Below are 24,316 nucleotides of genomic sequence, written 5' to 3'. Positions count from 1 at the left end.
CTCACATTATGGACCGACGGTGGCCAAAAGAACACTTTTGGAATATATATATATAATAGAGTTTGAGTTATTTGAAATTTTATAGTATTCTCTTTATTTTTTTTCATTTTTACAATCTTCTAATCTCCATTACCCTTAATAATTATCTCCAAATAAATACTTCATACATCACAATTTTAGAGCACCCAAAATCAAGCAATGGATATTTTAAAATTGTGCTGCCCATATCAATTATTATAATTACTTTTTTATATTTTTAAAATTTCAATATTCAATAATTATTTAAAATCAAACTAAATATGATTCCTCGATGAAGGACAAGCTAAGCCAACATTATTTTCTTCTTCCATAAAACATGATTTTAAAAACATTGTCTAAAATTAATATTTCAATTTCATACAAAATTGGCATTAGCTAATATGTAACGTGTGGCACTTAAACCCATTTCTAGATATCATTTCTATTATGAACATCAACCGGATGAGCTCAGACAACAAAAGAAGGCCAATGCATAAGCCTCCTATACAGCCTTTAACTCCTTAGTCTCAGAAACTTCCTTGAGAAAGCTTAGACTGGTTTGAGTGGTCCGCTTGCAAGGTGCTGAAGATAACACACACAAAGACATGTATGCATAAAAAGATCAGTTATGCTGGTTCTCCTTGAGTTTCTATGGGGATTTTTTTTTTTTCATTACCTTTTGTGCTCTTCTTGTTAGACGATAGAACAGTTGATTTCCACTCTTCATAAGCAACTTTCTCCGCTTTCTTTTTCCTCTTGTAACTTGAAGTCTGCAAGAGGCTGCTAATGTTAGTTCTACAGTACTTGATGTTCAAGAAAATAAGTGAATATGCATAGAAATACGGCACTTAAGATAATTGTTTTCGAGAACAATATCACAACTCTTCTAGTTTTTTTACAATATCACAACTCTACAAGTTTTTCTATAAAACATCAGACTTGCTAGACCACAGATGAACAATCCACGCAAAGCTTAGATATTAGAGACTTTAATCTCCTGAGTTCATCAACAGAACCCCCAGAATTGATTATGAAACAATAACACATCACTTGTTCAACACAACCAATTAAATAGTCGGATAATGTTACAGCGATTAAGAAACAATAACTTCATAGAATCAATCACAACACTTGTTCAACACAACCAATTAAACAGTCGGGTGATGTTACAGAACCACCAAAATGGATTATGAAACAATAACTTCATAGAATCGATCAGAGCATTTGCTCAACACAACCAATTAAACAGTCAGGTAATGTTTACACAATCAAATCACTAGGATTCATATCTATATAGAAAACAATGAATCCAACTTTCATCTAACACTCAATAAACTAATTTTATAGATGACACAGTATTATCTCAGGTTCGTCATCTGATAAATACCCACAATCATCGAATTTTCTTTTCTCAGGCAACACGTCTAGCAGCTCTGCGGACAGATAAAAGCAAGTTATTCCCCAATGTGTTGAAAATCAGCATATGGTATTAAAATTGTATTTTAAATGGTAACGACAAACGCATAAGGCAAGTCAAAATGAACTACCTCGGTTTCCTTTCACTTCCTTGGGATCCTTTTTCTCATTTGAGATTCCAAAAACATCATGGCACAGATCTTTCATGGAGGTAGAAACCTGCACTGAAAATTCCAAATAAATGCTCAGGGCACTAAACATTTACAAATTAACAATTGATACATGATATTGGGGGGGAACCATGTTACTGACACAAGAAAACCCAGATTCAGAGGTTCCACAAACCTCAATCAACCTATCATTGTCAATCTTCAGCTGGAAAGTAGGGTGTTTAAATCAAAAACAAGTAGAATAGAGGAATAAAAGCATTTTATACAATGATTACATGTGCATTACCTTATGTTTTTTTTGCACATAAGTAAAATGCCACAGCAGTGAACACTGGTCTGGTGAAGTCTGCACTCGCCTGCCTGGAAGAAGGCAGTGATTCCATAAACCGATCCTTATAGCTGACATAAACATTAAGTCACTCAAACAATTCAAAGAGTGGTAAAAGAGCATAAGAATTCATCTGGTGATCAAACCAAAAATGTCATGGATTTGTAAACCTAGCAATTATGAGAACATAGATCATCTAATTTTGGGATTAACTCATTCAGGCATTATTTCAAGCACATGAGTGATCAGGAAACATAATCTTATAAACTAAAGATCAAAGAATATATGAAATGGAAAAGGATCTTACAGAGATAAAGCCTTCTTCATAAAAGGAATTAGCCTAACACATCCAAATTGAATCCCCAATTCTCTAATATCCAGTGTTGTTCTGAAACACCATATTAGTCAAAACCCGAGCACAATAATAACTCAATTTTACAATGAAAGGGGAAAGTAGGAGAAACCAACTTGATATTTAGACCGTTCAGCAAGGAATTGAAATATCTATTGTAAGCCTTTTCTGGCATTTAACTTAACTTGACAGCTTTCTGCCGATCAAATAGAACCTCCCCAAACCTACAAATTTCATAACAACTACACATTAAGAAAAAAATCCCTAATCCAGAAAATTAGAATATATTCAAAAACAAAGTTAATGCATCCTACCTTGTGGCAGCAATTTCTAAGCAAATTACTGCTTTACAAACCTCTCCCTACAAAGAACGAAAAAAAGCAGGGACAATAAAGGATTACCACTTAAGATTTGAACTTCAATGGGATTAAAGTAATGAATGATTAGAGGATGAAGCTCTTACGACGCCGATAATGGAGGAATCTTGTGTTGTGAGAGATCAAGCTTTCTCGCTATATCTGACAGATCCATAATGACCCCAAAACCGTTACTGGATTTTCTCTGATTCTTTTATGAATCTATGGCAAAACAAAGAACTAAGCCTTTTGTAATTTTTTTTATGAAAAAATAGAAATTCTGGAAGAAATATAAGTCCATTTTCTGCAATGGAAAACATGAGTGAGTCTTATATCACGCATTCAGGATGAGTGAAATTTGAATCGGATTCGGAGTTATACCGATCACTTTTGCGAACCCGAGTCCAGATCCTATGGAAGAGTAAGAAAAGGACATGATTGCAGCAACCACTGAAAGCCATTTCATGTTATGGAAATCTGGTATCTGTGACATTACAGCCTGAAAAGCACCAAATAGGAACACGTAGGAAGTATCTTCATATGAACATGGAGCATTGTGGCCTTCTGTGTGGTAGCAGTTCAATTTATGAATTGCCCTGTATTAGATGTTAGTACGTGGGGTTAAAAAACTTCAGCAGTAATTTACCTATCGTTATATCCGATAGCCATGTCCGGCATATATCTGGATACGGAGTTCGGAATTATGAGTTTCTTAGGACTCTTCATACATGGAAAGAAAGAAAAAACTGAAAATACCCATATCACATACATATATGTATCTGATATTCATACCTGAATCCAACATAGTATATGTATATATATATATATATATATACACTGTATCCAACTCCAAGTTACACATATGCAACGTAAAGAAATTAGTTAAAGAAGGGAAGCAAGTAAAGAGTAAGAATTGAATCATACTTGATGCTGCAAGTGGAAGTTATGACATAGGCAAGTGCGGTCCCATACAAGCTCCCCATTAGAATTACTCCACAGAGTCTGTGTGTCTTCTCTCCTGCATTTGCATATACATTTTCCATGTTTTTTTTCACATGTAATTCTTTCATCCCCAAAGCTTAAATTAAGTAACATCCGTAAAAAATTACCAAAGGCTTAGTTCTTTGTTTTGCCATATATTCATAAAAGAATCAGAGAAAATCCAGTAACGGTTTCAATGTGGGATATATAATTGCATCCGGATTTTGTACATTTGAAAGCAAAATCTAAACAGGGCTCACCACAGTAACTGCAGTCCGGATAGTAATAGGTCTTTTTAACAAAAGCCGCAGGATGCTTGTGTTTTTCTTCAAAGATACTCCAATAAGCATGTTTTTCTTCAAAGATACTCCCGAGTGTGATAAATGGATATTCTCCGAGAACACATCCGACATGAGCAGAAGTATCACACCTTGCACAGTGATAAAACCAAAGATTTGGTTCTCGACTTTCTTCGCATATATCAAAAAAATGACTTTCTCAATAACTGTTATCATCGTGATCAGTGAGTGAAAGAAGATGCTCATCGTATTTGTGCTGGACTGTAATAGGAAGTGAAAAACACTTTATGTCTAAAGAAATATTGCAATCCCTGCAACGGAACATCCCTTTCCAGTTAATACCACAAGCACCGCACTGCCCTTCATAGTCAATATAGAAACGAAGGGGGTGGTTATGTCCTTGACATGTTCGAGCACCAGGAGTAAGGTTAAATCAATATCACTTGAATTAAAAACATGATTTTAAAAACATTGTCTAAAATTAATATTTCAATGTCATACAAAATTGGCATTAGCTAATATGTAAGGTGTGGCACTTAAACCCATATCTAGATATCAATTCTATTATGAACATCAACCGGACAAGCTCAGGCAACAAAAGAAGGCCAATGTATATGCCTCCTATACAGCCTTTAACTCCTCAGTCTCAGAAACTTCCTTGATAAAGTTTAGACTGGTTTGAGTGGTCCGCTTGCAAGGTGCTGAAGATAACACACACAAAGACATGTATGCATAAAAAGATCAGTTATGCTGGGTTTCTTTGAGTTTGCATGGGGATTCTTTTTCATTACCTTTTGTGCTCTTCTTGTTAGACGATAGAACAGTTGATTTCCACTCTTCATAAGCAACTTTCTCCGCTTTCTTTTTCATCTTGTAACTTGAAATCTGCAAGAGGCTGCTCATGTTAGTTCTACAGTACTTGATGTACAAGAAAATAAGTGAATATGCATAGAAAAAACAGCACTTATGATAATTGTTTTCGAGAACAATATCACAACTCTCTACTAGTTTTTTCAGTAATACATAAGACTGCTAGACCACAGATGAACAATCCAAGCAAAGCTTAGATATTTGAGACTTTGATGCCCTGAATGCTACAACAGAATCCCCATAATTGATTATGAAACAATAACACACCACTTACTCAACATAACCAATTAAATAGTCGGATAATGTTACAGAACCCCCTTAGTAACTCTTGCTCAGTACAACCAATTAAATAGTCAGGTAATGTCACAGAAACCCCAAAATCAATTATGAAACAATAACTTCATAGAATCAATCAGAGCATTTGTTCAACACAACCAATTAAACAGTTGGGTAATGTTTACACAATCAAATCACAAGGCTTCATATCTATCTAGAAAACAATGAATCCAACTTTCCTCCAACACTTAGTAAACTAATTTTATAGATGACACAGTATTACCTTTGGTTCGTCATCAGATAAATAACCACCATCATCGAATTTTCTTTTCTCAGGCAACACATCTAGCAGTTCTGCAGACAGATCAAAGCAAGTTATTCCCTATGTGTTGAAAATCAACATATGGTATTAAAATTGTATTGTAAATGGTAATGTCAAATACATAAGCAAGTCAAAATGAACAACTACCTCGGTTTCCTTTCACTTCCTTGGGATCTTTTTTCTCATTTGAGATTCCAAAAACATCATGGCACAGATCTTTCATGGAGGTAGAAACCTGTATTGAAAATTCCAAATAAATGCTCTGGGCACTAAACATTTACAAATAAATAATTGATACATGATATGTAGGGGGGGGGACCATGTTACTTACACAAGAAAACTCAGATTCAGAGGTTCCACAAACCTCAATCAACATATCCTTGTCAATCTTCAGCTGGAAAGTAGGGAGTTTATGTCAAAAACAAGTAGAATAGAGGAATAAAATAATTTTATACAATGATTACATGTGCATTACCTTATACTTTTTTGCACATAAGTAAAATGCCACAGCAGTGAACACTGGTCTGGTGAAGTCTGCACTCGCCTGCCTGGAAGAAGGCAGTGATGCCATAAACCGGTCCTTATAGCTGACATAAACATTAAGTCACTCAAACAACTCAAAGAGTGGTAAAAGAACATAAGAATTCATCTGATGATCAAACGAAAAATGTCATGGATTTGTAAAACTAGCAATTATGAGAATCATCTAATTTTGGGATTAACTCATTCAGGCATTATTTCAAGCACGTGAGTGATCAGGAAACATAATCTTATGAACTAAAGATCAAAGAATATATGAAATGGAAAAGGATTTTACAGAGATAAACCCTTCTTCACAAAAGGAATCAGCCTAACACATCCAAATTGAATCCCCAATTCTCTAATATCCAGTGTTGTTCTGAAACACCAAATTCCCCCCAGATTAGTTAAAATCTGAGTACAATAATAACTCAATTTTACAATGCAAGGGGAAAGTAGGAGAAACCCACTTGATATTTAGACCATTCTGCAAGGAATTGAAAGATCTATTGTAAGCCTTTTCTGACATTCCACTTAACTTGACAGCTTTCTGCCGATCAAATAGAACTTCCCCAAGCCTACAAATTTCATAACTACACATTAAGAAAAAAAACCCTAATCCAGAAAATTCAGAATACATTCAAAAACAAAGTTAATGCATCCTACCTTGTAGCAGCAATTTCTAAGCAAATAACAGCTTTACAAACCTCTCCCTACAAAGAACGAAAAGGGGGGGGGGGATAAAGGATTACCACTTCAGATTTGAACATCAATGGGATTAAATTAATAAATGATTAGAGGATGAAGCTCTTACGACGCCAATAATGGAGGAATCAAACTGGACATCGCAGAGGCGCCGGAGTTCCGCCGCTTTTCGGACTAGCATCTTGTGTTGTGAGAGATCAAGCTTTCTCGCTATATCTGAGAGATCCATAATGACCCCGAAACTTTTATTGGATTTTCTTTGATTCTTTTATGATTCTATGGCAAAACAGAGAACTAAGTCTTAGGTAAATATTTATGGAAATGCTGAAAGAAATATAAGGTGGCGGAGAGAGTTGGCGGGAGAAGCTAAATTCAGGCGGCTTTTTTTTTTCAAAATTTGAGCGCACCGGGCAGTCAGCGCCAATATATAAATTTAATGGGTAAAGTAAATCAAAGTTCACAGAAGACTTGAGTATAAAATAAGTGAGTAAATTGTATATGTTTTTACGACCTAACATGTTTTTAACACATTTAGGTATTTTACGTTATCAACATTTTAAGTGTTTAAACCGTAATGATTATTAAATGAAAATCGGTATTATGGTGATAGTGACCGGAAGAGGGAGCTGTGAGGGTGACGGTGGTGGAGAGTTTGGCCGAGGGGTCCCTTTCTCTCCTCCTTTTCTTTCTCTTTTTGGGTTATATATCCCTCCTATTACATGAAAAACCATCCCTTTACAATGCTTGTTTACTCATAGAAGAGCTGGCTGGCTGTACTAAAGATACGGGGCCTGTCCTTGGGGGTTAAGCAGTGCAATAAAATTGGAAAAGCATAAAACAACAGATACATATCCATTCATAGTTCAAACAAATGGAGCTTGCTCAGTATGTAAAACAAATTTCAACTTTGCCAACTGGGGTACAATTTCATATCTATTGAGGCCTTGTCTTTAGGCTAAATACCGATACAATTTCCTATCATTGCCGTCCCTTTCCAAGAATTCCCGCTCGATAAGAGACTCAATTCGTTTCTTTATCTCCGTTGGATTCGCCAGGAACCGTGACTGCAACTGCTTTGTAACCTCAGCTATGACATTGTTATGATCCAGCACCCTCCTTGATTTCATAATCCTAACTATTGCAGCTTCGATCTGCGGCTTCCTGTCCTCCTCCACTCTCTGTCGCGTCTCGAGCTTTTCGGGTTCTGATTCCTTTTGTGCAACCACAGTTCCTATCTTCACTTTGTAGAATTTGCTTGTGAACTTATCATTGACGAAAAATGCATCATCTGTACCAATATCTTTACTCATGGGTACTTTCCTAAGAACATTCTTCCCCTTCACGCACGCCATCGATTGCAAACACCTTTTCAAGTCTGAAGCAGGGATCTCAGTGGCTTGTTCGATCTCCTTGTAGCTAAGCCTATCAGCGTTGTTGAAAAGCATCAATACACACATTTGGTACGTTGAAACATTCAACTCATGCTTTTGACCCTTCCCAAAAGTGGCTTTTATATCTGCTGTCCCCATGTTAGTTTGCCAAGACAGCCTCCTACCAGTATGGGTTCCAAGATAATATGACCGAAACTTCTCACACAGTGCCACCATTTCACTGGGCAGGTTGCAGGTAATAGTAGGCTGAGTGGGCCAAGACCCCGTCGTTAGAACCTGAACAACTAGGGTAGGGCCTTCTGCTAGCTCGGGATGGCTGGCATAAAACCCTTGCATTGTGTCCTGGGAGGTCTTCATGTCTGTAAACATGCCTTCTAATTTTGAAGTAAACTGATATCCACATTCTGTCTTAAGCTTGACTATCAGGCTTCTCTCTGCATCATCAGATACAGTTTTTCCTGACAAAAGCCGCTTAGCTAAGTGCTGTTTGTAGTACTTTTCAAACACATCCTTCTCCTGCAGGTAGCGGAACAGCATCATAACTTTGTCAAGAATGATCTCCGCATCCTCCTCACTGACTCCTTTCAATCCTTTGCGCAGCTTGTCATCCACAAACAAGGAAATGAACTCAGGAGAACGAGAATTCAAGTTAATGAAATACTCAAAAGAGGAGTTCAGGGCATTCTGGAATGTCTTGACATTGCTAAATGCTTGACAAATGATTTTATCATATTTGTCCCTTTCATCCAAGAGCCGCTGGACAAATTCCACAGGATCTTTCGAGCTTTCTGCATCAGTAACCAGTTGTTTACCATTTTCTCTGAGGTGAGAAGTCATCACATCTCGTATCATTGAGAGACCGTTAGGAACTCGTTTAAATAAATTGTACATTCTACCCAACTCTTCATACTTGTCATCAACAAGCATATTTACTAAGCCAGAGTTCTCCATGTGGACCAATCTAGTCATGTGGTTAGCAATCATCTCCTTCTCCACCACATTAGTTATCTTCGCTTCACTCTTGATATCCAAATAGTGGGCAACTCTCTCAATTTCTTCATTTAGACGTATCTCTGCCTTTTTCAGATAATCCCCACAATCACAGCACTCAATAAATTTCTGAGATTCAACCTTATAAAACTCTGCAGAAACCTCAAGAAATGGCTTCTCAAAATCCTCCTGGTAAACATAAGAACCCAAATCCATAAGCATTTTGATTATATTCCTCATCAAACCCCGGTCAATAACTTCACCAGTTCGTTCTCTTTGCACTAGTGAAAGAAGCATGCTCAGAAGCCTTGACTGTATTTTGCCGGAATGTATGATATTATCCCTCCACAAGTTGAGCCCCAGCTCATGAACAGGGGTTTTACGAGAATTTGGAATATAAGTCCGGTCCATGTACATCAAAATGTCTCGAATCATTTGCAGTGCCTTGTTGTGGTCATTCCATTTCCGGTTCAGCTCTTCAAGAAACAAATCACCTTGAGCAGCCTCTATAGATTTCGATATTTCTTTGAGGTGTGCAGTCATAGTTGTAACAAGTCCAGAGTAAAGCTTCTCACCAAATTTGTGCAAAACCATGTTGTACGCATTCCTGAATTCATATTAAAAAAGCCAACATCATAAAGAAAAGATCCAAAATTCAATCAGCTTATGTGAAAGTCACTTAAGATAGGTTCCAGAGAGAGATCTCACTCTTGCAAGCAAATAACATTAGTTTAGCAATGATGCAAAATTCTTCTGTGAACAACTATGGGAAATTAAGGTGCAAATGTCCGAACTGACCCTCAACTAGAGTTGAATTACAGCTTGGCAAAACATTTTAGCATGAAACATGTTAAAAGTTGAATGTAATTGTTCTAAAGCAAACAACAAAAGACCAAAACGTTCAAATATCATTTGTTTGCAATCAAATGCAAGGGAAACAAACAAAGAGTAATAATCATTTGCTACTTGCCACTTGAAGTATAATAACAAAGAAAGCTAGTTGCTACTCGCCAATTGAAACTCCATATCAATAGTCATTTGCTTACAAACAAAGGCGGGGGATTACAAAAACAAAAAAAGAAGAGTCCGTTGCTACTCAAAGCTCCATATCAATAGTTGCTTGCTAGCAAAGACAAGGGAACAAAGAAGAAGCATAAATCAACAATGAAAGCCAGTTACTACTCAAAATTCAATATCAATAGTGAATTTATAGTTAAAAAAACAGTTCATGCTTTCACCACAAGCAATATAAGAATCTTTCTTCAGCTTCTCCCATCTAATTAAATCTCTATTGAAAAAAAAAATCATGCTTTCACTACTCAAAACTCTGTGTTCTTTTCTTATCATTATTTTCGGGGTGGAGTTCCAGAGAAAATATCATCCAAGAACGGGCAAACCAATTGTTCCAAAAATGGCAGCAACTAAAACAACACTTAGAACAGTTTAATTAAATCCCTAGACGCCTATTACTTCATCGGCATCTCTATGCCAACAACTTCGTAACCTTAATACAATATACAACATAATCTACCAGATGAGGGACTCTTCACAGTTTCAATAAATCAATGAAATGTTTTTCGACTTAAACGCAAAATTACATCTATATTTCTGCACCAAATTATAACAGACGAAATAAAAACATTAAATCACATAATTTAAACAAAAAGAAACAGAAACCTGTAAAGCTCTTCAAAACTGAGGCCACTGGCGTTATGATTGTAAATCTCATGGATTGCGTGTTCGAGAATTTTCCAGGTCTTTTCAGCATATTTCGGATCCACCACGACCCGGTGCTTGAACGCTTCTATCTGGAAATTCCTTTTCTTTTGGTTACTCATTTCCTTCCTACCTTCCTTTTTCACTTCAAATCCCAAACCTGATCCGAAGGAAAACCCGTCCGAAATAAACCGATTTAACCCCCAATAAAACCAGAAGGCGAATAAAAAGAAAGGATCTACAAAACGTCCGATTAGAAAAAAAGAAGCTATTGAATGATAAATTTCGCGTCGGGACGGTAGCGAGAGATTAGCCGACTAGTGTTTGAAAATGAAGAGATTATTTTCACTTATAATTGACATAAATATAATATATGTAAAGATACATATTTGAACAGTATGCCCTAAAATAAATGAAACTAACATGCTTTCCTAACAACGAAAACAGATAATTATAGTTATAATTGGAAACTATTTAGTATTTGTTTGCGATGCAAAGGTGAAAATACAGATATTGAGAGAGATTGAGGGAAAGGTAAAGAATACTTCGCTCTCTTCAGTTGGGTTTTTGATACTGTTCGTGAAGAGATGATGATGAAACAGATGAAGTCCTCACGACACGTCATAATAAAATAAGTGTTCTTATTTATATAATTATAACGTTTGAATAAATATTTTATCTATAAAAAACAAAAATTATTAGAAATTTCCTTTAATGATTCTTTTAAATATTCTGACTGATTATCAGGTATTAAATTGTTTAAAAGTTTATTAATTTATTGACAACGCACGAACATCTTGAGAGTTGTCTTAGAAATTTTTAAGATTTCTAACGAAACTAAAAAACAAGTCAATGTAGAACAAAAGTATAATACATTATTTTGAACAATTAATTTAAATATTATATTAATAAATCTTAGAAAATTGACTAAATTAGGGGCCTATCTGATAAAAATATAAAGTGAAATTGAAAAAAAGGTTAAGATATTAATTATAAAGATAAAAAAGTAAGATTGTAAAAATTAGGGGTCTCAACTATAAAAAATAAAAAAATAAGATTAAAAAATTAGGAACCTCAATTATAAAACTAAAAAGTGAGATTACTAAAATTAAGGCATCAATTACAAAGAGAAAAATTAAGACCCTCAATTACTAGTCTTGATACTCTGCCTAATGAAGTCAGATTCTATACTGTGTTTGTTGTTATTTCATGGGTAAATTACAAAAATATCATTGAACTTTACTCTCTCTTTTATTTTATTCATTGAACTTTAAAATCTTTAATTTCTCCATCGAACTTAATACATTTGATTTTTTTGTCATTGAACTTAATTTCTCTTTCTTCCGTTAAATAGTTAACAATGTTCAAAACGACACCGTTTTTTAAAAAAAATCACCAAAACGACATCATTTTGTATCTATATAACTGCTCATTTTAACGTCGTTAACTATTTAACGACCTAGTGACCAAAGAAACCCAATGTATTAAGTTCAATGAGGAAATTGAAAATATGTAAAGTACAATGAGTGAAATAGGGGAGAGAGTGACCAAATATGTAATTTACCCTTAATTTCATCTAGAATAACTTATTCAAAATGCCAATTTATGTCTTTTCTAATGAAAAACAATTTTTAGTATGATTGGCATGTTTGATAATGTGTTCCTCCTTTGTATGTGCTAGTATGTGAATGCTTGTGCTGGGGTAAAAGCTAAAGTCTAGGTTGATTTCTTCAAGTTAGGCAATTCTAGGTTAAAACGGAGTAAAAGCATATCTGATACTTGGTAACAATATGTTGTCTTTATGGCATGTGCTGATTATTGTCTATAATGTAAATGAAATGGCATGATATCTGGTCTGAGATCGTAGGATAAGATAATATTTGTTGGGTTGAGTAAATTTGAAATGAGGACTCTGATATTTTGGACGGAGTGTTCAGTTGCCCTTGTCCTTTATCTTCATTGTCATGAGCTTTTCGGTCTGACTGGCCTGCGTCTACATCAGACTTGATATCTCTTAAGAGGCATAGCCAGAAGTTAGATTTGATACTAGTTCCCGTGTTTCTCTGTTTCTTCCTTCTCTCTAAGGCAGAGATGGCGACTCTGCTAACATTTGGCTGTGCTTATATGTAGAAAAATAAATGTCTGAAGGTGTAAAGTCGTGCTGTTAATCCATTTATTAGTAGGACTGACCATGGTTTTTTACATAAATGGTCAAACGGCATATTGAATGTTGTTCCATATAAATGTTTTGTAGCCAACCCATCTTCTTTCACTGTCCCTGTCTGACCCTCGTATATTTTAATACCTTGTATGGCTAATTTATGCATAGGCTGTTTAGTTTCTAAGGAAGAGAAGCGCAGAATATTGTCAAGGTAACAACTTTTATTGTGTTTTCAGTTTTTGTTCACTTCAAATTGATAACTTATTTCTTAATGAATATCCATGAAGGTCTATCTTGCAATGCAAACATACGTCTCAAGGAAGTAGGAACAGATGTTCTTATCACTGCTTATTCAAAAAAAAATGTCTTATCACTGCATATGAACCTATCTTAATAAAGTAAGTGTCAAAGATTCACTACTGCACCTGTTCCTTGTCAATACGATATTAAAAATGTCTCAATATTCATTTCTTTCCTCGACTACGGAATTATGCCGTCGATTTTATATTACACCCTTGTTATTGTTTTCCGAAATTAAATTGGAACCTGAGAAAAAGTAAAAAAAAAACAAATTCTTTAAAAATAAAATAGAATTAAAAGTAAATAAAATACTCTTTATATTTGATCATGCAATTGAAATCAATTGAAACATGTCGCTACACAGTTTGCTTGAAAAGATTTTCAGCCACTCTTTGGTACTCGAGATTCTTTGATCGTCTGTCTCATATGATACAACAACTAGATGATTAACTACAGTAACACAACATAGAAATTTTCCTTGCATTCGACTATCACCAAAAAAAAACTAAGTGAAAAATAATATTTTCTTAGAATGAGATAAAATACTTTCAAGAGAATAAAACTTCTTAAATTTTGAGTTGTGAGAAAACTTAAGAGATTTGCTCAGAATTTATAAGTGAATTTTGAGAGAGTTTTACTCCAATTAAATCTCAATTAATATTTAAATTTAAACAGATAATAATATCTTTTAAATTTAAAATATTAAAAGTGAGAGTTTTACTCCAACTAAACATATTTTAATATCTAAATTTAAACAGATAATAATATATTTTACATTAAAAATATCAAAACTAAAAGTTTTACTCTAACTAAACATATTTTAATATCTAAATTTAAATAGATAATAATATCTTTTAAATTTAAATTATTAAATAGATATATGATCCTTTTAATATTTAAATTTAAAAAGATAACAAATACATTTTTAAATTGACATATTCAAAGAGTAATTATCTTACTATTATTCAAATTAAATAATATCTTTTAATTTATAATATTTAAAAGATTCTAAATTTAATATAAAAATTAAATTCATCAAAGTAATTCACATTTTGTTTCCAACAGTTATTCGTTGCATGTCCCTTGAGCGAAAGCGCTAGTGCGGTTGGTGCAGGATTACCTACTCCTGCTGCACAATCTGGATTCATGCCGACGGTCCAAGTCTTTAAGGTAGCCGTTACAAAGTAAGTGACTGCGGCCTTTTCGGCCCTATTGTTTGAGATGTGCTAAAGGCCACTCAATGAAACAATATTTGATATTTATATGCCTAGCTGTTCTTTGATAGCCATGTTTTGTGATATCTTTTTAGAACCTTTATTCATGTTTGTCATGTATTGATGTGTGTTCATCTTTGTGCGCTGGTTGAAAGATCTCAAATGAAGCATTTCGTATAGGGATGGGTATGGTCGAGTCGGTTTTCTGGTTGGCCCGATTTCGACTTGCAAATTAAAGGCTTCCGCGTGTCCTGTCCCTCTCGATTTTTTGTGATGTTCACCTTCCTCGAATCTTAGAGCATAAACTTGTACTGAACATGAGCAATTTTTAATTTTTATTTGATAAGATAGAGATGTAATTAAATATATATATATATATATATATATATATGAAAGCATTATAGCGGATATCATAAAATATATAGAGAGGGCGAAAATATAATCTTCCTTCGATCGAATTTTTTTATCTTATATCCACCTTTTCTTAGACTTAAGCTTTTTTTTTATAAAATCCATTTTGAATTTAGACTTGAAAAATGATTTTATAGAATTGGATCAAAACAAGTTGAGTTTAGTTTTCTCACTATCCATAATTCCGTGGAAACTTCCAAAAATGGTTCATGTATAGAAAGAGATGTAATTATGTCAAATCCCTCATTTCATTCTATGCTAAGAAATAATAAATTCGTCCTCTTATGGAAACAACGCTTTTGCCCCAAACTCTTTCTTAAAATTTGATCGGCACTGGTCGGATTTCGATTAACTTGGCATGTCCTGAAAATTTTACATATTTTATTTAACTTGACTCTACACAAAAATTTACACTCGATATAATTTTTTAAGATAAAATTTGAATCCATCTCGAAATAATATATGTATTTTTTTATTCAATAAAAATATGGATGTAATTGAAAAAAATATATATATAAAGAGAGATAATTGTAATTATTTTTAAATATAAAAGGTAAAAAAATTTGAATCGAACATTTTTCACCTTAAATCTGAACTGACCCGATCGGATCAAGTACGGATCCATGCCCATCCCTCTATGCATTTATGACAATATTTCCCTAGAATCACCGGCGGCTTCCATAGTTAGTTATCCGTCTATACTTTCCTTTCTCTAGTCTTTTCATTATGGATAGCCTTTATTTAAATTTGGAATGTATAACTCAAGACCTCCAGTTGCAAGATCATCCTTATTTTGGTCCTACATTTTCATGGAGCAACAACGAGCACAAGGTTCTTAACCTTGAGATCGTGGGATCGAGTCCCACGGAGAGCATTTCATAATTCAGATGTCTTCTACGGTAGCTGCTCTCAACCTGATGTTGGGGGCAGCCTACTATCTTACCTCCCCCTTACCCCGTTACATATGGGAACAAGGGACAGCTATTTTTATTTTCATGGAGCAACAATCAAAGAGATAATTTCTTGGCTCGGAAATTAGGCAGAGTTTTAATCAATCCTTTGTGGTTTGAATCTTTTCCCCTTTTTTATGTGGAATTCATGGCTCCGGGTCCTTCTGATCACTGCATGGCTTTGGTGAATTTAAGCAAAGAGATCCATGCTAATATACCCAAACATTTTAAATTTTTTAATTGTTGGACGCTCCACCCAAAATTTCTTGATACTATGAGTCAATCATGGAATTTGGAGACCGAAGGCAACCCAATGAAGATCTTATTTACAAAGCTTAAACGTTTAAAAACTAGTCTTAAAAATCTCAACAATGACTGTTTTAGTGACATTATTGCCAGAGTCATTCAAAAGAGAGCTGAACTTGAATTGCAACAACTACATACCTTAAAAGGTTATGAGCCCTTGGAGAAAGAACTTGAATTGCAGAGAGAACTCATCTCGTTAGAAGAATCTGAATCGATGTTTTTGAAACAAAAAGCTAAGGTGCATTGGATTAAAGAAGGTGACAGATGTACAAAAAAAATTCATTCCGTCATTGCTTCCAAGAACAAAAGATAAATTATAAGAGTCTTGGTCAATCATCAGGAGATAGACTGTATTCTTTTAAAGATATGTCAGAGGAACTTATTGATTATTTCAAAAAATTATTGGGTTCTCAAGATCCTAATACTAAAGTTTGCCCTCCTTCTATTCTTAAAGATTTGGTGCACCCTATTTCTTCTTTGGAAGATAAAGAAATGCTTGCTAAAGAAATTACCAATGAAGAGATTAAAGAAGTCATCTTCAGTCAAGGCAATGACAAGACTCCAGGCCCCGACGGATATTCAGCCTTATTCAGGCTCCATGATGAAAGGTCATAATCATGATTTGTTAACAGTAAGTTACAAAGAATTTAGAGATTTTCTGTTTAAGATTGACTTGTTAGGGTGCAGCTTAACAATTACATTCACTCATACCACAACGGAATTCCCAAAAGCAACGGTGGTTGAAAAGTCATGTGACCCAACTTTTATAATCTTTTGTCGAGGGTGTTGTCGACATCAACCCTATGATTTTGGAGGGAAGAAGGTGCCACGTGGTGAGGCTTTGGTGTGGATGATGTCATCCATTAAGTTTAAAGAGGATCATAGCGTCGAGAGTGACGTGGCGTTGTCAGCCCACCCACTAACTTTGCCAGAGGGACTGGAGAAGGACATTTCATTATGTGAGCTGGAATGTGGGTCCCCCTCCTATAGATATAGTAACGCTCAGAAGAAAAAAACACATTTTTTCCGACTTTTTTATTGTTTCGATTTTGATTTAAATATGCAATTTTCTTTATCTGAAATATCTTTATCACCCTAATTTCGACTTTTTCTTTCACATTTGTTTTACAATTTATATTGGCTTAAACGTAAAAAATATGTCCAACGTATGTTTTAGTTTTAATTTAGTGTTTAATATTTTTTTATTTTAATTTAATGTCTAACATTTTATTATGTAATTCAATTTGAATCAAATTGTGAAGGACCGTTAATTTCGACAGTTAAATTTTACCTTAAATTTTTTAATATTTTAAAATGTTTTTGAAAATAAAAAATTAATTAAAATAAAAAAATATTTATTTCCTCTTTCTCTTCCCATTTCTTTCCCTCACACTCATCTAACTCTATATCAGTCGGCTGACATATTGGTTTCGGTGGCAGAATAGCCTCGAGTGCCTTAAGCTGATCGGCGCTAAAGAGGTTACCCACGACGGAAGACAGAAACGACGAAGACGAAGTGACCCACCGATTGGGTTTTGATCGTGAGGCTCCGGCGAGTCAACTAGTGGTGGTCGTGCGACAAACGGACGCCGGAAATAGCCCATAACGACAAAAACCAGCGGCCGACGACTTGGGTTTCACCGAAACTTCAAACATTTCTTCACGAAGATCTAAACGTTGGGCTACGATCGGATTGAAGTGGCACTTCTAACGATAGGGAGATCCAGGGAATTCGACAGTGAAGTGAATGTACATCTTGCCCTTTGAAGACACTAAATTCCGTTATTTAAACGTTATCATATTATATAATATATTATATAATATATTCATATATATATAATATTTACATATTTATTCTTTTTATCTCAGGCTCAATTGGTGCTCAAACACAAACAAGCCCACATATGTGGTCCAACACGCCGGACCCAAATGACCCAAACAGGACCAGTCCAGCTAGGGTTTTGGGAACCCTAGCTTCACACACTCCATCAGCGCCGTTCTCCCCCTTTGAAGACCCAGCGCCGCGCAGCAGTCCCAACTCCCGAGTTTCACGGCCGCACGCCTCTTTTCACAGTCATTTCTCGCATGTTCAACAAGCACAACGACGTGAGTTACAAGGATACATCCACAACCAACCAAGCAGTGATTTAGTCCAAATAAAATGCTAGAAAATCGGGACTAGGACTAGTATTCTTAGACTATAAATACATGTAAATTGAACATGATTTGGGGGAGGGAATATTAGGCACAGTGAAATACTCGAAAGATCCAAACTTTTGTACTGATTTTCGAAGCTAAATAAAAAGGTAAAAATGTTACCTCGTTCGTTTCTTTGTTTCGCTTGCATGTTGTTTCTCTTTGGGTTTTGAGCGTGAGGAGAGCCGAGATCTTCTTCTATAGATCTATGGCTCCTCGAGGCTCGGTTTTAAAAAGTATTTTGATTTTTAAAACATTGAGACATAGGGCTTTCAGAAAAACCAATTTTTCTTTTAGGTTTTGCCGCCGATGAACGGTGGTCGTCGCCGTTCAACGGCGGCGGCGAGGCGGTGTATGGTTACCGGATTCTGGAAACCCGCCGTGTTCTTCATATATGAAGAACAGGCGAGAGAGAAATGAAAATGGGAGGGGAGGGCTTCGGCTTTCTGAAGAGTAAATGAAAGTTTTCTTAAAAAATTTTAACATATATATCAGACCCGTGGAACCATCGACCCGACCCAATAACACGTGTGACCCGCGTGTTTCTGAAGGAAATGGGGTAAACTACGTTTTTGATCCCTCTGCGTTTCTTAAAGGTCGATTTTGACTCTCGATCGATTTACATCATTTTTTTTGTTTCGACATTTGGTCATCAATTTTATTTTCATCTCAATTTAGCCCGTATCATTATATATATATATTTAATTACATTTTTCTTATTATTTATTATTTTTATTATTTTTTTCGTTTTCATTATTATCGTTTTTAGTATTCTATTATATATATATATATACATGTATACATTTTGTATTTTATCTTATTATTTCTTTACTTTTTTATTATTATATTTATTTTCATTATTTAGTTTTTCTATTATTATTATATATATTTTTTCCTCCCTCTCATATTTAGCTATTATATATATATATGGTATTAATATTATTATATGTTTTTATTAACTTTATTTATTTTACTTTATACGCTATTATTTTACATTTTTTTTAGTTTTTCTATTATTATTATACATATTTTTCCTCCCTCTCATATTTAGCTATTATATATATATGGTATTGATATTATTATATGTTCTTATTAATTTTATTTATTTTACTTTGTACGCTATTATTTTACATTTTTTTATATATACATATGTATATTTTATTTAACTCTTATTATTTTACATTTGTATATATTATTTTATTTCACTTTTATTATGCTTTCCTTATTTATTTATTCTTTTCTTTTTCCGTTTTAGTGTGTCTTATTTTCTTATTTCTTCATTCTTTCATTTTTTTTACCTTATCATATGTTGTCATACTTGTCTTCATTCTTATTTCCTTCATGTTCTATATCTCCATATCGATTATGTTACTTTTAGTGTATCATTTATTGTTATTTTGTTCTTCATTTCGTTTTCTTTATTTTTCAATTTTAATCACCTTTTCCAATACACATTTTGACTCTTAAAAGGTTCGCTTTCAAATTAATCAATTTTAAGTAGTCGAGATCGTTATTTTACCTCTTAATTTAAATTTACATTTTTCTTAATTAAAGACAACTGGAAATTACGTAATACCGAAAGGATAGTTCAAGGGTGCTAACCCTTCCTTGACTATAACCGACTCCCGAATCCGACACATCTTTGGTAAGACGCAGATCAAGTAAATTATAAGGTATCCGGTCAACCCATTTATTTTTAAATAAATGATCGGTGGCGACTCTAACCCAAATAATTCAAGTCGAAGCTTAATTTCGGGGCCCAACCGAAAGACGGTTCCGACACCCTTCATGAATGGCCTCTGGTATAATGGCATTCCCTCATCATTGATTGCCTTGAAGGAATCTGGAACAGCAAGTTTCACAAGTTACTAATCAAACAAAATAGGTAAGAAGAAAGAGTTAACGATGAATAACGATGAATTTACAAATTCAATAGCACTTACCAGGCTTCACAACCTCCCCAGTGTTTGACTTGATTAGAAGCTGTCGCCCATCAGGACGGGTGAGTACAAATTGGAAGCCACACAAAGCCTCACTAAGAGACAATGTGTGCTCCACGAAAAGGTCTTCGCCCTTTCTCTTAAACTTTGGATGGTCCTTCTGCTGAAGAGCAAAGACCATATCGCAAGTAACGGTATCAGGCTGCAAAACACACCGAACACAAACAAATTAAACGAGAAACCGAGGGCAAACACTAAACTATACTTCTATTTACATTCATCACTTCAACTGGTTTCAGGAAGAGAGGGAAATGAGATTTGCTGCCTTCGGTGAAGAGAGGGAAAGAAATATATTTTTTTATTTTAATTTATTTTTTATTTTTATAAATCATTTTTAAATATTAAAACAATATCAGTTGATGTTTAAAACCAAAAGTAACGATCCATGACCTAACCTAAACTAAATTATAAAATAAAACATTAGTCAACAAAAGGCATGCGTTTAAGCCATTTACTAAATTTGAGTATTGTACTTTATCTCCGATATTTAAACTTTGACAACTATACATGATATGCTTCTGATCTGAATGGACACTTGAGATCATAATTGGTAACTAAGCCGTCGACATGGAAAACGGAAGACAAAATTGATTTACTAAATGCGATGTGCAATTCCTAGAAACCTCAACTTAACACTGCCTTTTATTGTTCGGTCCCCACCATGAATTTGTTTAACCCACTCTTGTTTATTAATTAATTACGCTATACTACACTGATTTCTACTATACTTTCTAGACGTTTTCACTTTGATTGCTAAACTTTTAAAATTTATATTACAGTTGTTGAATTTTTGACTCGTTTTCGTTGTGATCATTGTAGTTATTTGCTATTAAGAATTGTAGATGTGACACATCAAAGTCTTCTTCCCAATAAACCTTGAAGTTTCAAAATTTATAGTCGTAATCAAGGCCCAATTTTTGATGAACTTCCAATAGTGAGAAGGATTCGTTTGACCAGAAGATTGACGTATTTTGGTTATAAAGCTAATCTAATGGTTGGTTTACAATGCAATATATGGAAATTTTAACTTTTAATTTTGATTATGATTTATTTGAGATTCGAGGAGAATGGAATGGTTTCTGACGAGTTTGAAATAAAGAGAAAAAAATAGGACTAATTTGTTGATCTTTTAAGTTGATAAAAAACACCAAACAACGTCAAAAACAACAACGAAATGAGATGACAGTCTAATAAAATTAAAAGCTAATTTTTTATCTACTACCATTAATTGTCAGATCAATATGAAAACAAATTATAATAATCTTATGATCAAATGGAACCTTCATACCTTTAGAATTTACTGATAACATCTTCTTTCGTCGAAAATTCAACTTTTACAATGACTGACAATTTGAATTTTTTTTAAGAAGATACCACTTCATCATTTTATAGCAACATCTAATAACAATCATAGTAATGAAAGCAAATTAATAGTTTGGTGATTGTAATATAAGTTTCAAAAGTATAATGACCAAATCCTAAAAGTTCAGTAACTACCATTGTTGTTTACCCTATTAATTATAAATAATTTCACCTAAAGTTTTTCTTTATGCATGAGATTTTTCAATAGTGTAAACTATATTAGTAGTCTTTAAAATTTTAGGATACTCACATTTTGGTTACTTAACTTTAAAAAACTTACGGTAAAGTCACTAAACTTTTAATTCGTTTTTATTTCAATCAGTGTAGTTAGCTGCCATTGAATCCCAAGTGCCATTTTTCTTGATAAATTAATATATTTAAATAAAGTAAATGTTCAATGATTAATAGAAATTTTAAAATCGGGGTGGTAAAATTGTATTCTAAAGATTTAAGAGACTACGAGTGTAGTTTTCCCTTTTTATTAAATTGATTGAAATGTTGGGGTGATGATTTGGATAGATGTCATGGTCAACAGCCAGGGGAATAAAGGTAAAAGAAAATCACCCGGGATGTCTAATACATCCTAAAATAAATGTTAAAGGAAAGGTATTGAAAATGTTAATATATTTTTTTGATATTTCTGATAAAGTATTATTTAAAATATTATTTTTTTATTAAAAATATTAATATTGGACGTTACATAAAATATTACTTTTTCTATCTAAAATTAGATAATAAAATTAACCTTTTCGATAAAAAAATATTTTAAATAATTTTTTTACGAAAATGTTAAAAAATATTAATAGTTTCGATAAATCATTTTCTTAATCGTATATTTTTCAAATTGTGTACAATGAAATTCAGTATCACATTTATTAACATCCTTTCAATTCCTCCCGTTTCACCGACTCAAATCATAACAATTTCATTATATACAAATTAAATTATAATTTTGATTCCTTTATTAGGTTTAATTTTAAAATTTAATCATTGCGTATTCTGTATAATAATAATAATAATAGTGCGTTAGAAAGAAGAAATCAAGTGGGAAAGACAGGGAAGAAAAGTCCAAAACGAAAACGACCCACTCAGCTTAGCCGTGGATAGGATTCTCTTTTTCATTGGCTTCCTCTCTTCATTTTTCTTATCTAAATTTTTATCGAGAGAGAGCAAAAGTAGGAAGAACATTCCGACAAATTTTGGTTGAATAATTGAGACACAAATGGAGGGTAAGCATCAAGATGGCAAGGCACGTGATATCCTCCATTTCAACCACACCTGCTTCCATTTTCATGCTACCGTTGGGGCCATATGCTTACAACTTAAATTTTAACCATCCGATTGTTCAATAAGTATTGAATACACTATAATTTCTTTGACCATGCAACTACCATATACTATAAAATAGTACCTGGCTCTGGTGGTCCAAATCCCATTATTATTAGTTGGAGAGATGATGACATACTTGCTAAGTTCCAAATTACTTCCTTAAATGAAAGTTCAATAGCATTTTATGATTTAAATTTTATTTTAGAACATTTTACAGTACACAATATTTAATAGGAAAAAGAAAGATTTGTAATGGATGTGCACATGCTATTTTTTTTGTTAGTTTTTTCTCATTTGCATGTGATTTTTCCTTTCTAAAATTGTTCGTATAAAAATTGTATCTCTTCTATTATGTGATCCCTTATATTTATGGATTTCCGTTATAGTCTTGAACATAATAACTTTCTCTATGCATTTACTGTGATAATAGAAAATGACTTTTAGAAGACAAACGGTGAATTGGGTGCTAAAGTTTGTAGAATGTAATAGTAATTAAGTTGGATATTGTAACACCCTCACACCGATGTAGATGATCCGATCCGAGGTGTCGCATTAGGGCCACCGAAGCGATCCACAATAAAAATCCGGGAAAAATTAATTTTTTGTTAAAACGTGTAAAACCATAAAATAATTTATAAATAAATACAAGTTCCAGACTCCGTATAAAAATAAGTCAAATGTAACCTACATGCCCCCTAATTACACTTATGTCGTACTCTTCAACCCAAGCCAAATAAACTCCCTTTACGGACGTCGATAGCTGCACTGGATCAATTCTTTTAACAAAATAGATCCTTTAAAAATGTTAATAGTTTAAAACATTTTTAAAACCACAATAATACCCTCCAACTGTACACATTTATGCAATTTGCCCATAACTGCATCCATAAGGACTTACCCTAAGCACACAATAAATAAGCCACCTTAAGGGAGTACCTTAGGGCCTATAGGCCTACCCAAGGGTCTCTTTAGGGCCATAAGGAATTACCAGTTTGACCGAGCTGAACCTTCATACTTCAACCTACCCATATAGTACCAGTAGAAATTAGATTGAGCAGTAACTTTAAAAACAAAAATCATGATCGAGTAGTATATTGTAAAAATGATCATGTAGTTATTTAAATCACATAAATGCCCTCTACCCATACACCATATGCAATCCCATGATTTATCCAAGGGAGTGCCTTGGGGCTTGAGAGCCTACCAAAGAAAGCTTCTCGGGGCCTCATAGCTTGCCCAAAGGTCACCTTAGGTCCGTAAGGAATTACCAGATCGATCAAGCTGAACCTATATAAGGAATTACCAGTTTGACCGAGCTGAACCTCCATACTCCAGCCTACCCAAATAATGTCCCAATAAAACAATTCAAGTAGTAAGC

At 33.9% G+C, this 24,316-nt stretch overlaps 3 protein-coding genes across 7 annotated transcripts; all 3 read right to left on the bottom strand.

The window, feature by feature from the left end:
- Window positions 1-497: 497 nt before the first annotated feature.
- LOC120170978 (origin of replication complex subunit 6-like) lies at window positions 498-23,393 on the bottom strand. Of its 5 annotated transcripts, XR_005520831.1 has the most exons (13): window positions 23,388-23,393; window positions 7,482-7,489; window positions 6,722-6,877; window positions 6,574-6,620; window positions 6,378-6,485; window positions 6,206-6,286; window positions 5,864-5,975; window positions 5,720-5,782; window positions 5,536-5,623; window positions 5,346-5,420; window positions 1,128-1,170; window positions 695-788; window positions 572-600 (listed from the first exon to the last, which is right to left on the bottom strand). XR_005520831.1 is itself a non-coding variant. In XM_039178807.1 (12 exons), the coding sequence occupies exons 3-12, from the start codon at window positions 6,839-6,841 to the stop codon at window positions 521-523; spliced, it is 864 nt and encodes a 287-aa protein (XP_039034738.1). In that variant the 5' UTR covers window positions 6,842-6,877; window positions 7,482-7,489; window positions 23,388-23,393; the 3' UTR covers window positions 498-520. The 5 variants fall into 5 exon arrangements, 4 of the variants coding, with proteins under 4 accessions (XP_039034738.1, XP_039034740.1, XP_039034739.1 ...); XM_039178807.1 differs by lacking the exon at window positions 1,128-1,170 and having other exon boundaries at window positions 498-600; window positions 5,350-5,420; XM_039178809.1 differs by lacking the exons at window positions 572-600; window positions 695-788; window positions 1,128-1,170 and adding exons at window positions 4,454-4,621; window positions 4,712-4,807 and having other exon boundaries at window positions 5,361-5,420.
- On the bottom strand, window positions 7,410-11,001 carry LOC120170975 (cullin-3A). Its single transcript, XM_039178802.1, has 2 exons — window positions 10,671-11,001; window positions 7,410-9,600 (listed from the first exon to the last, which is right to left on the bottom strand). Exons 1-2 carry the CDS (start codon window positions 10,829-10,831, stop codon window positions 7,563-7,565), a joined length of 2,199 nt encoding a protein of 732 aa, XP_039034733.1. The 5' UTR covers window positions 10,832-11,001; the 3' UTR covers window positions 7,410-7,562.
- Window positions 16,921-20,468, bottom strand: LOC120170959 (dnaJ protein homolog ANJ1-like). Its single transcript, XM_039178786.1, has 6 exons — window positions 20,463-20,468; window positions 20,191-20,389; window positions 20,029-20,090; window positions 17,770-17,812; window positions 17,443-17,526; window positions 16,921-16,988 (listed from the first exon to the last, which is right to left on the bottom strand). Exons 1-6 carry the CDS (start codon window positions 20,466-20,468, stop codon window positions 16,921-16,923), a joined length of 462 nt encoding a protein of 153 aa, XP_039034717.1.
- Window positions 23,394-24,316: the final 923 nt, after the last annotated feature.

The sequence above is a fragment of the Hibiscus syriacus genome, unplaced genomic scaffold (genome assembly GCF_006381635.1).
Source record: "Hibiscus syriacus cultivar Baekdansim isolate YM2019G1 unplaced genomic scaffold, ASM638163v2 tig00111799_pilon, whole genome shotgun sequence".
In the NCBI taxonomy this organism is placed as follows: Eukaryota; Viridiplantae; Streptophyta; class Magnoliopsida; order Malvales; family Malvaceae; genus Hibiscus; species Hibiscus syriacus.
This window is presented reverse-complemented; position numbering and strand designations above follow the sequence as displayed.

Excerpts from the sequence above, each read along its gene's own strand:
- LOC120170978 (XM_039178807.1), bottom strand. The coding sequence starts at position 6,841 with ATGGATCTCTCAGATATAGCGAGAAAGCTTGATCTCTCACAACACAAG. Across the intron at positions 5,976-6,205 it reads GTGAAGAAGGGTTTATCTCT|CTATAAGGACCGGTTTATGG; the intron begins GTAAAATCCTTT and ends TGTTTATGTCAG. Across the intron at positions 789-5,349 it reads TATCTGATGACGAACCAAAG|ACTTCAAGTTACAAGAGGAA; the intron begins GTAATACTGTGT and ends AGCCTCTTGCAG.
- LOC120170975 (XM_039178802.1), bottom strand. The coding sequence starts at position 10,831 with ATGAGTAACCAAAAGAAAAGGAATTTCCAGATAGAAGCGTTCAAGCAC. Across the intron at positions 9,601-10,670 it reads AGTTTTGAAGAGCTTTACAG|GAATGCGTACAACATGGTTT; the intron begins GTTTCTGTTTCT and ends ATATGAATTCAG.
- LOC120170959 (XM_039178786.1), bottom strand. Across the intron at positions 17,813-20,028 it reads AGAGGCCATTCATGAAGGGT|GGCAAGATGTACATTCACTT; the intron begins GTCGGAACCGTC and ends GTGTCTTCAAAG. Across the intron at positions 16,989-17,442 it reads TGATATAGAGTTAGATGAGT|TCCCTCTGGCAAAGTTAGTG; the intron begins GTGAGGGAAAGA and ends GTCCTTCTCCAG.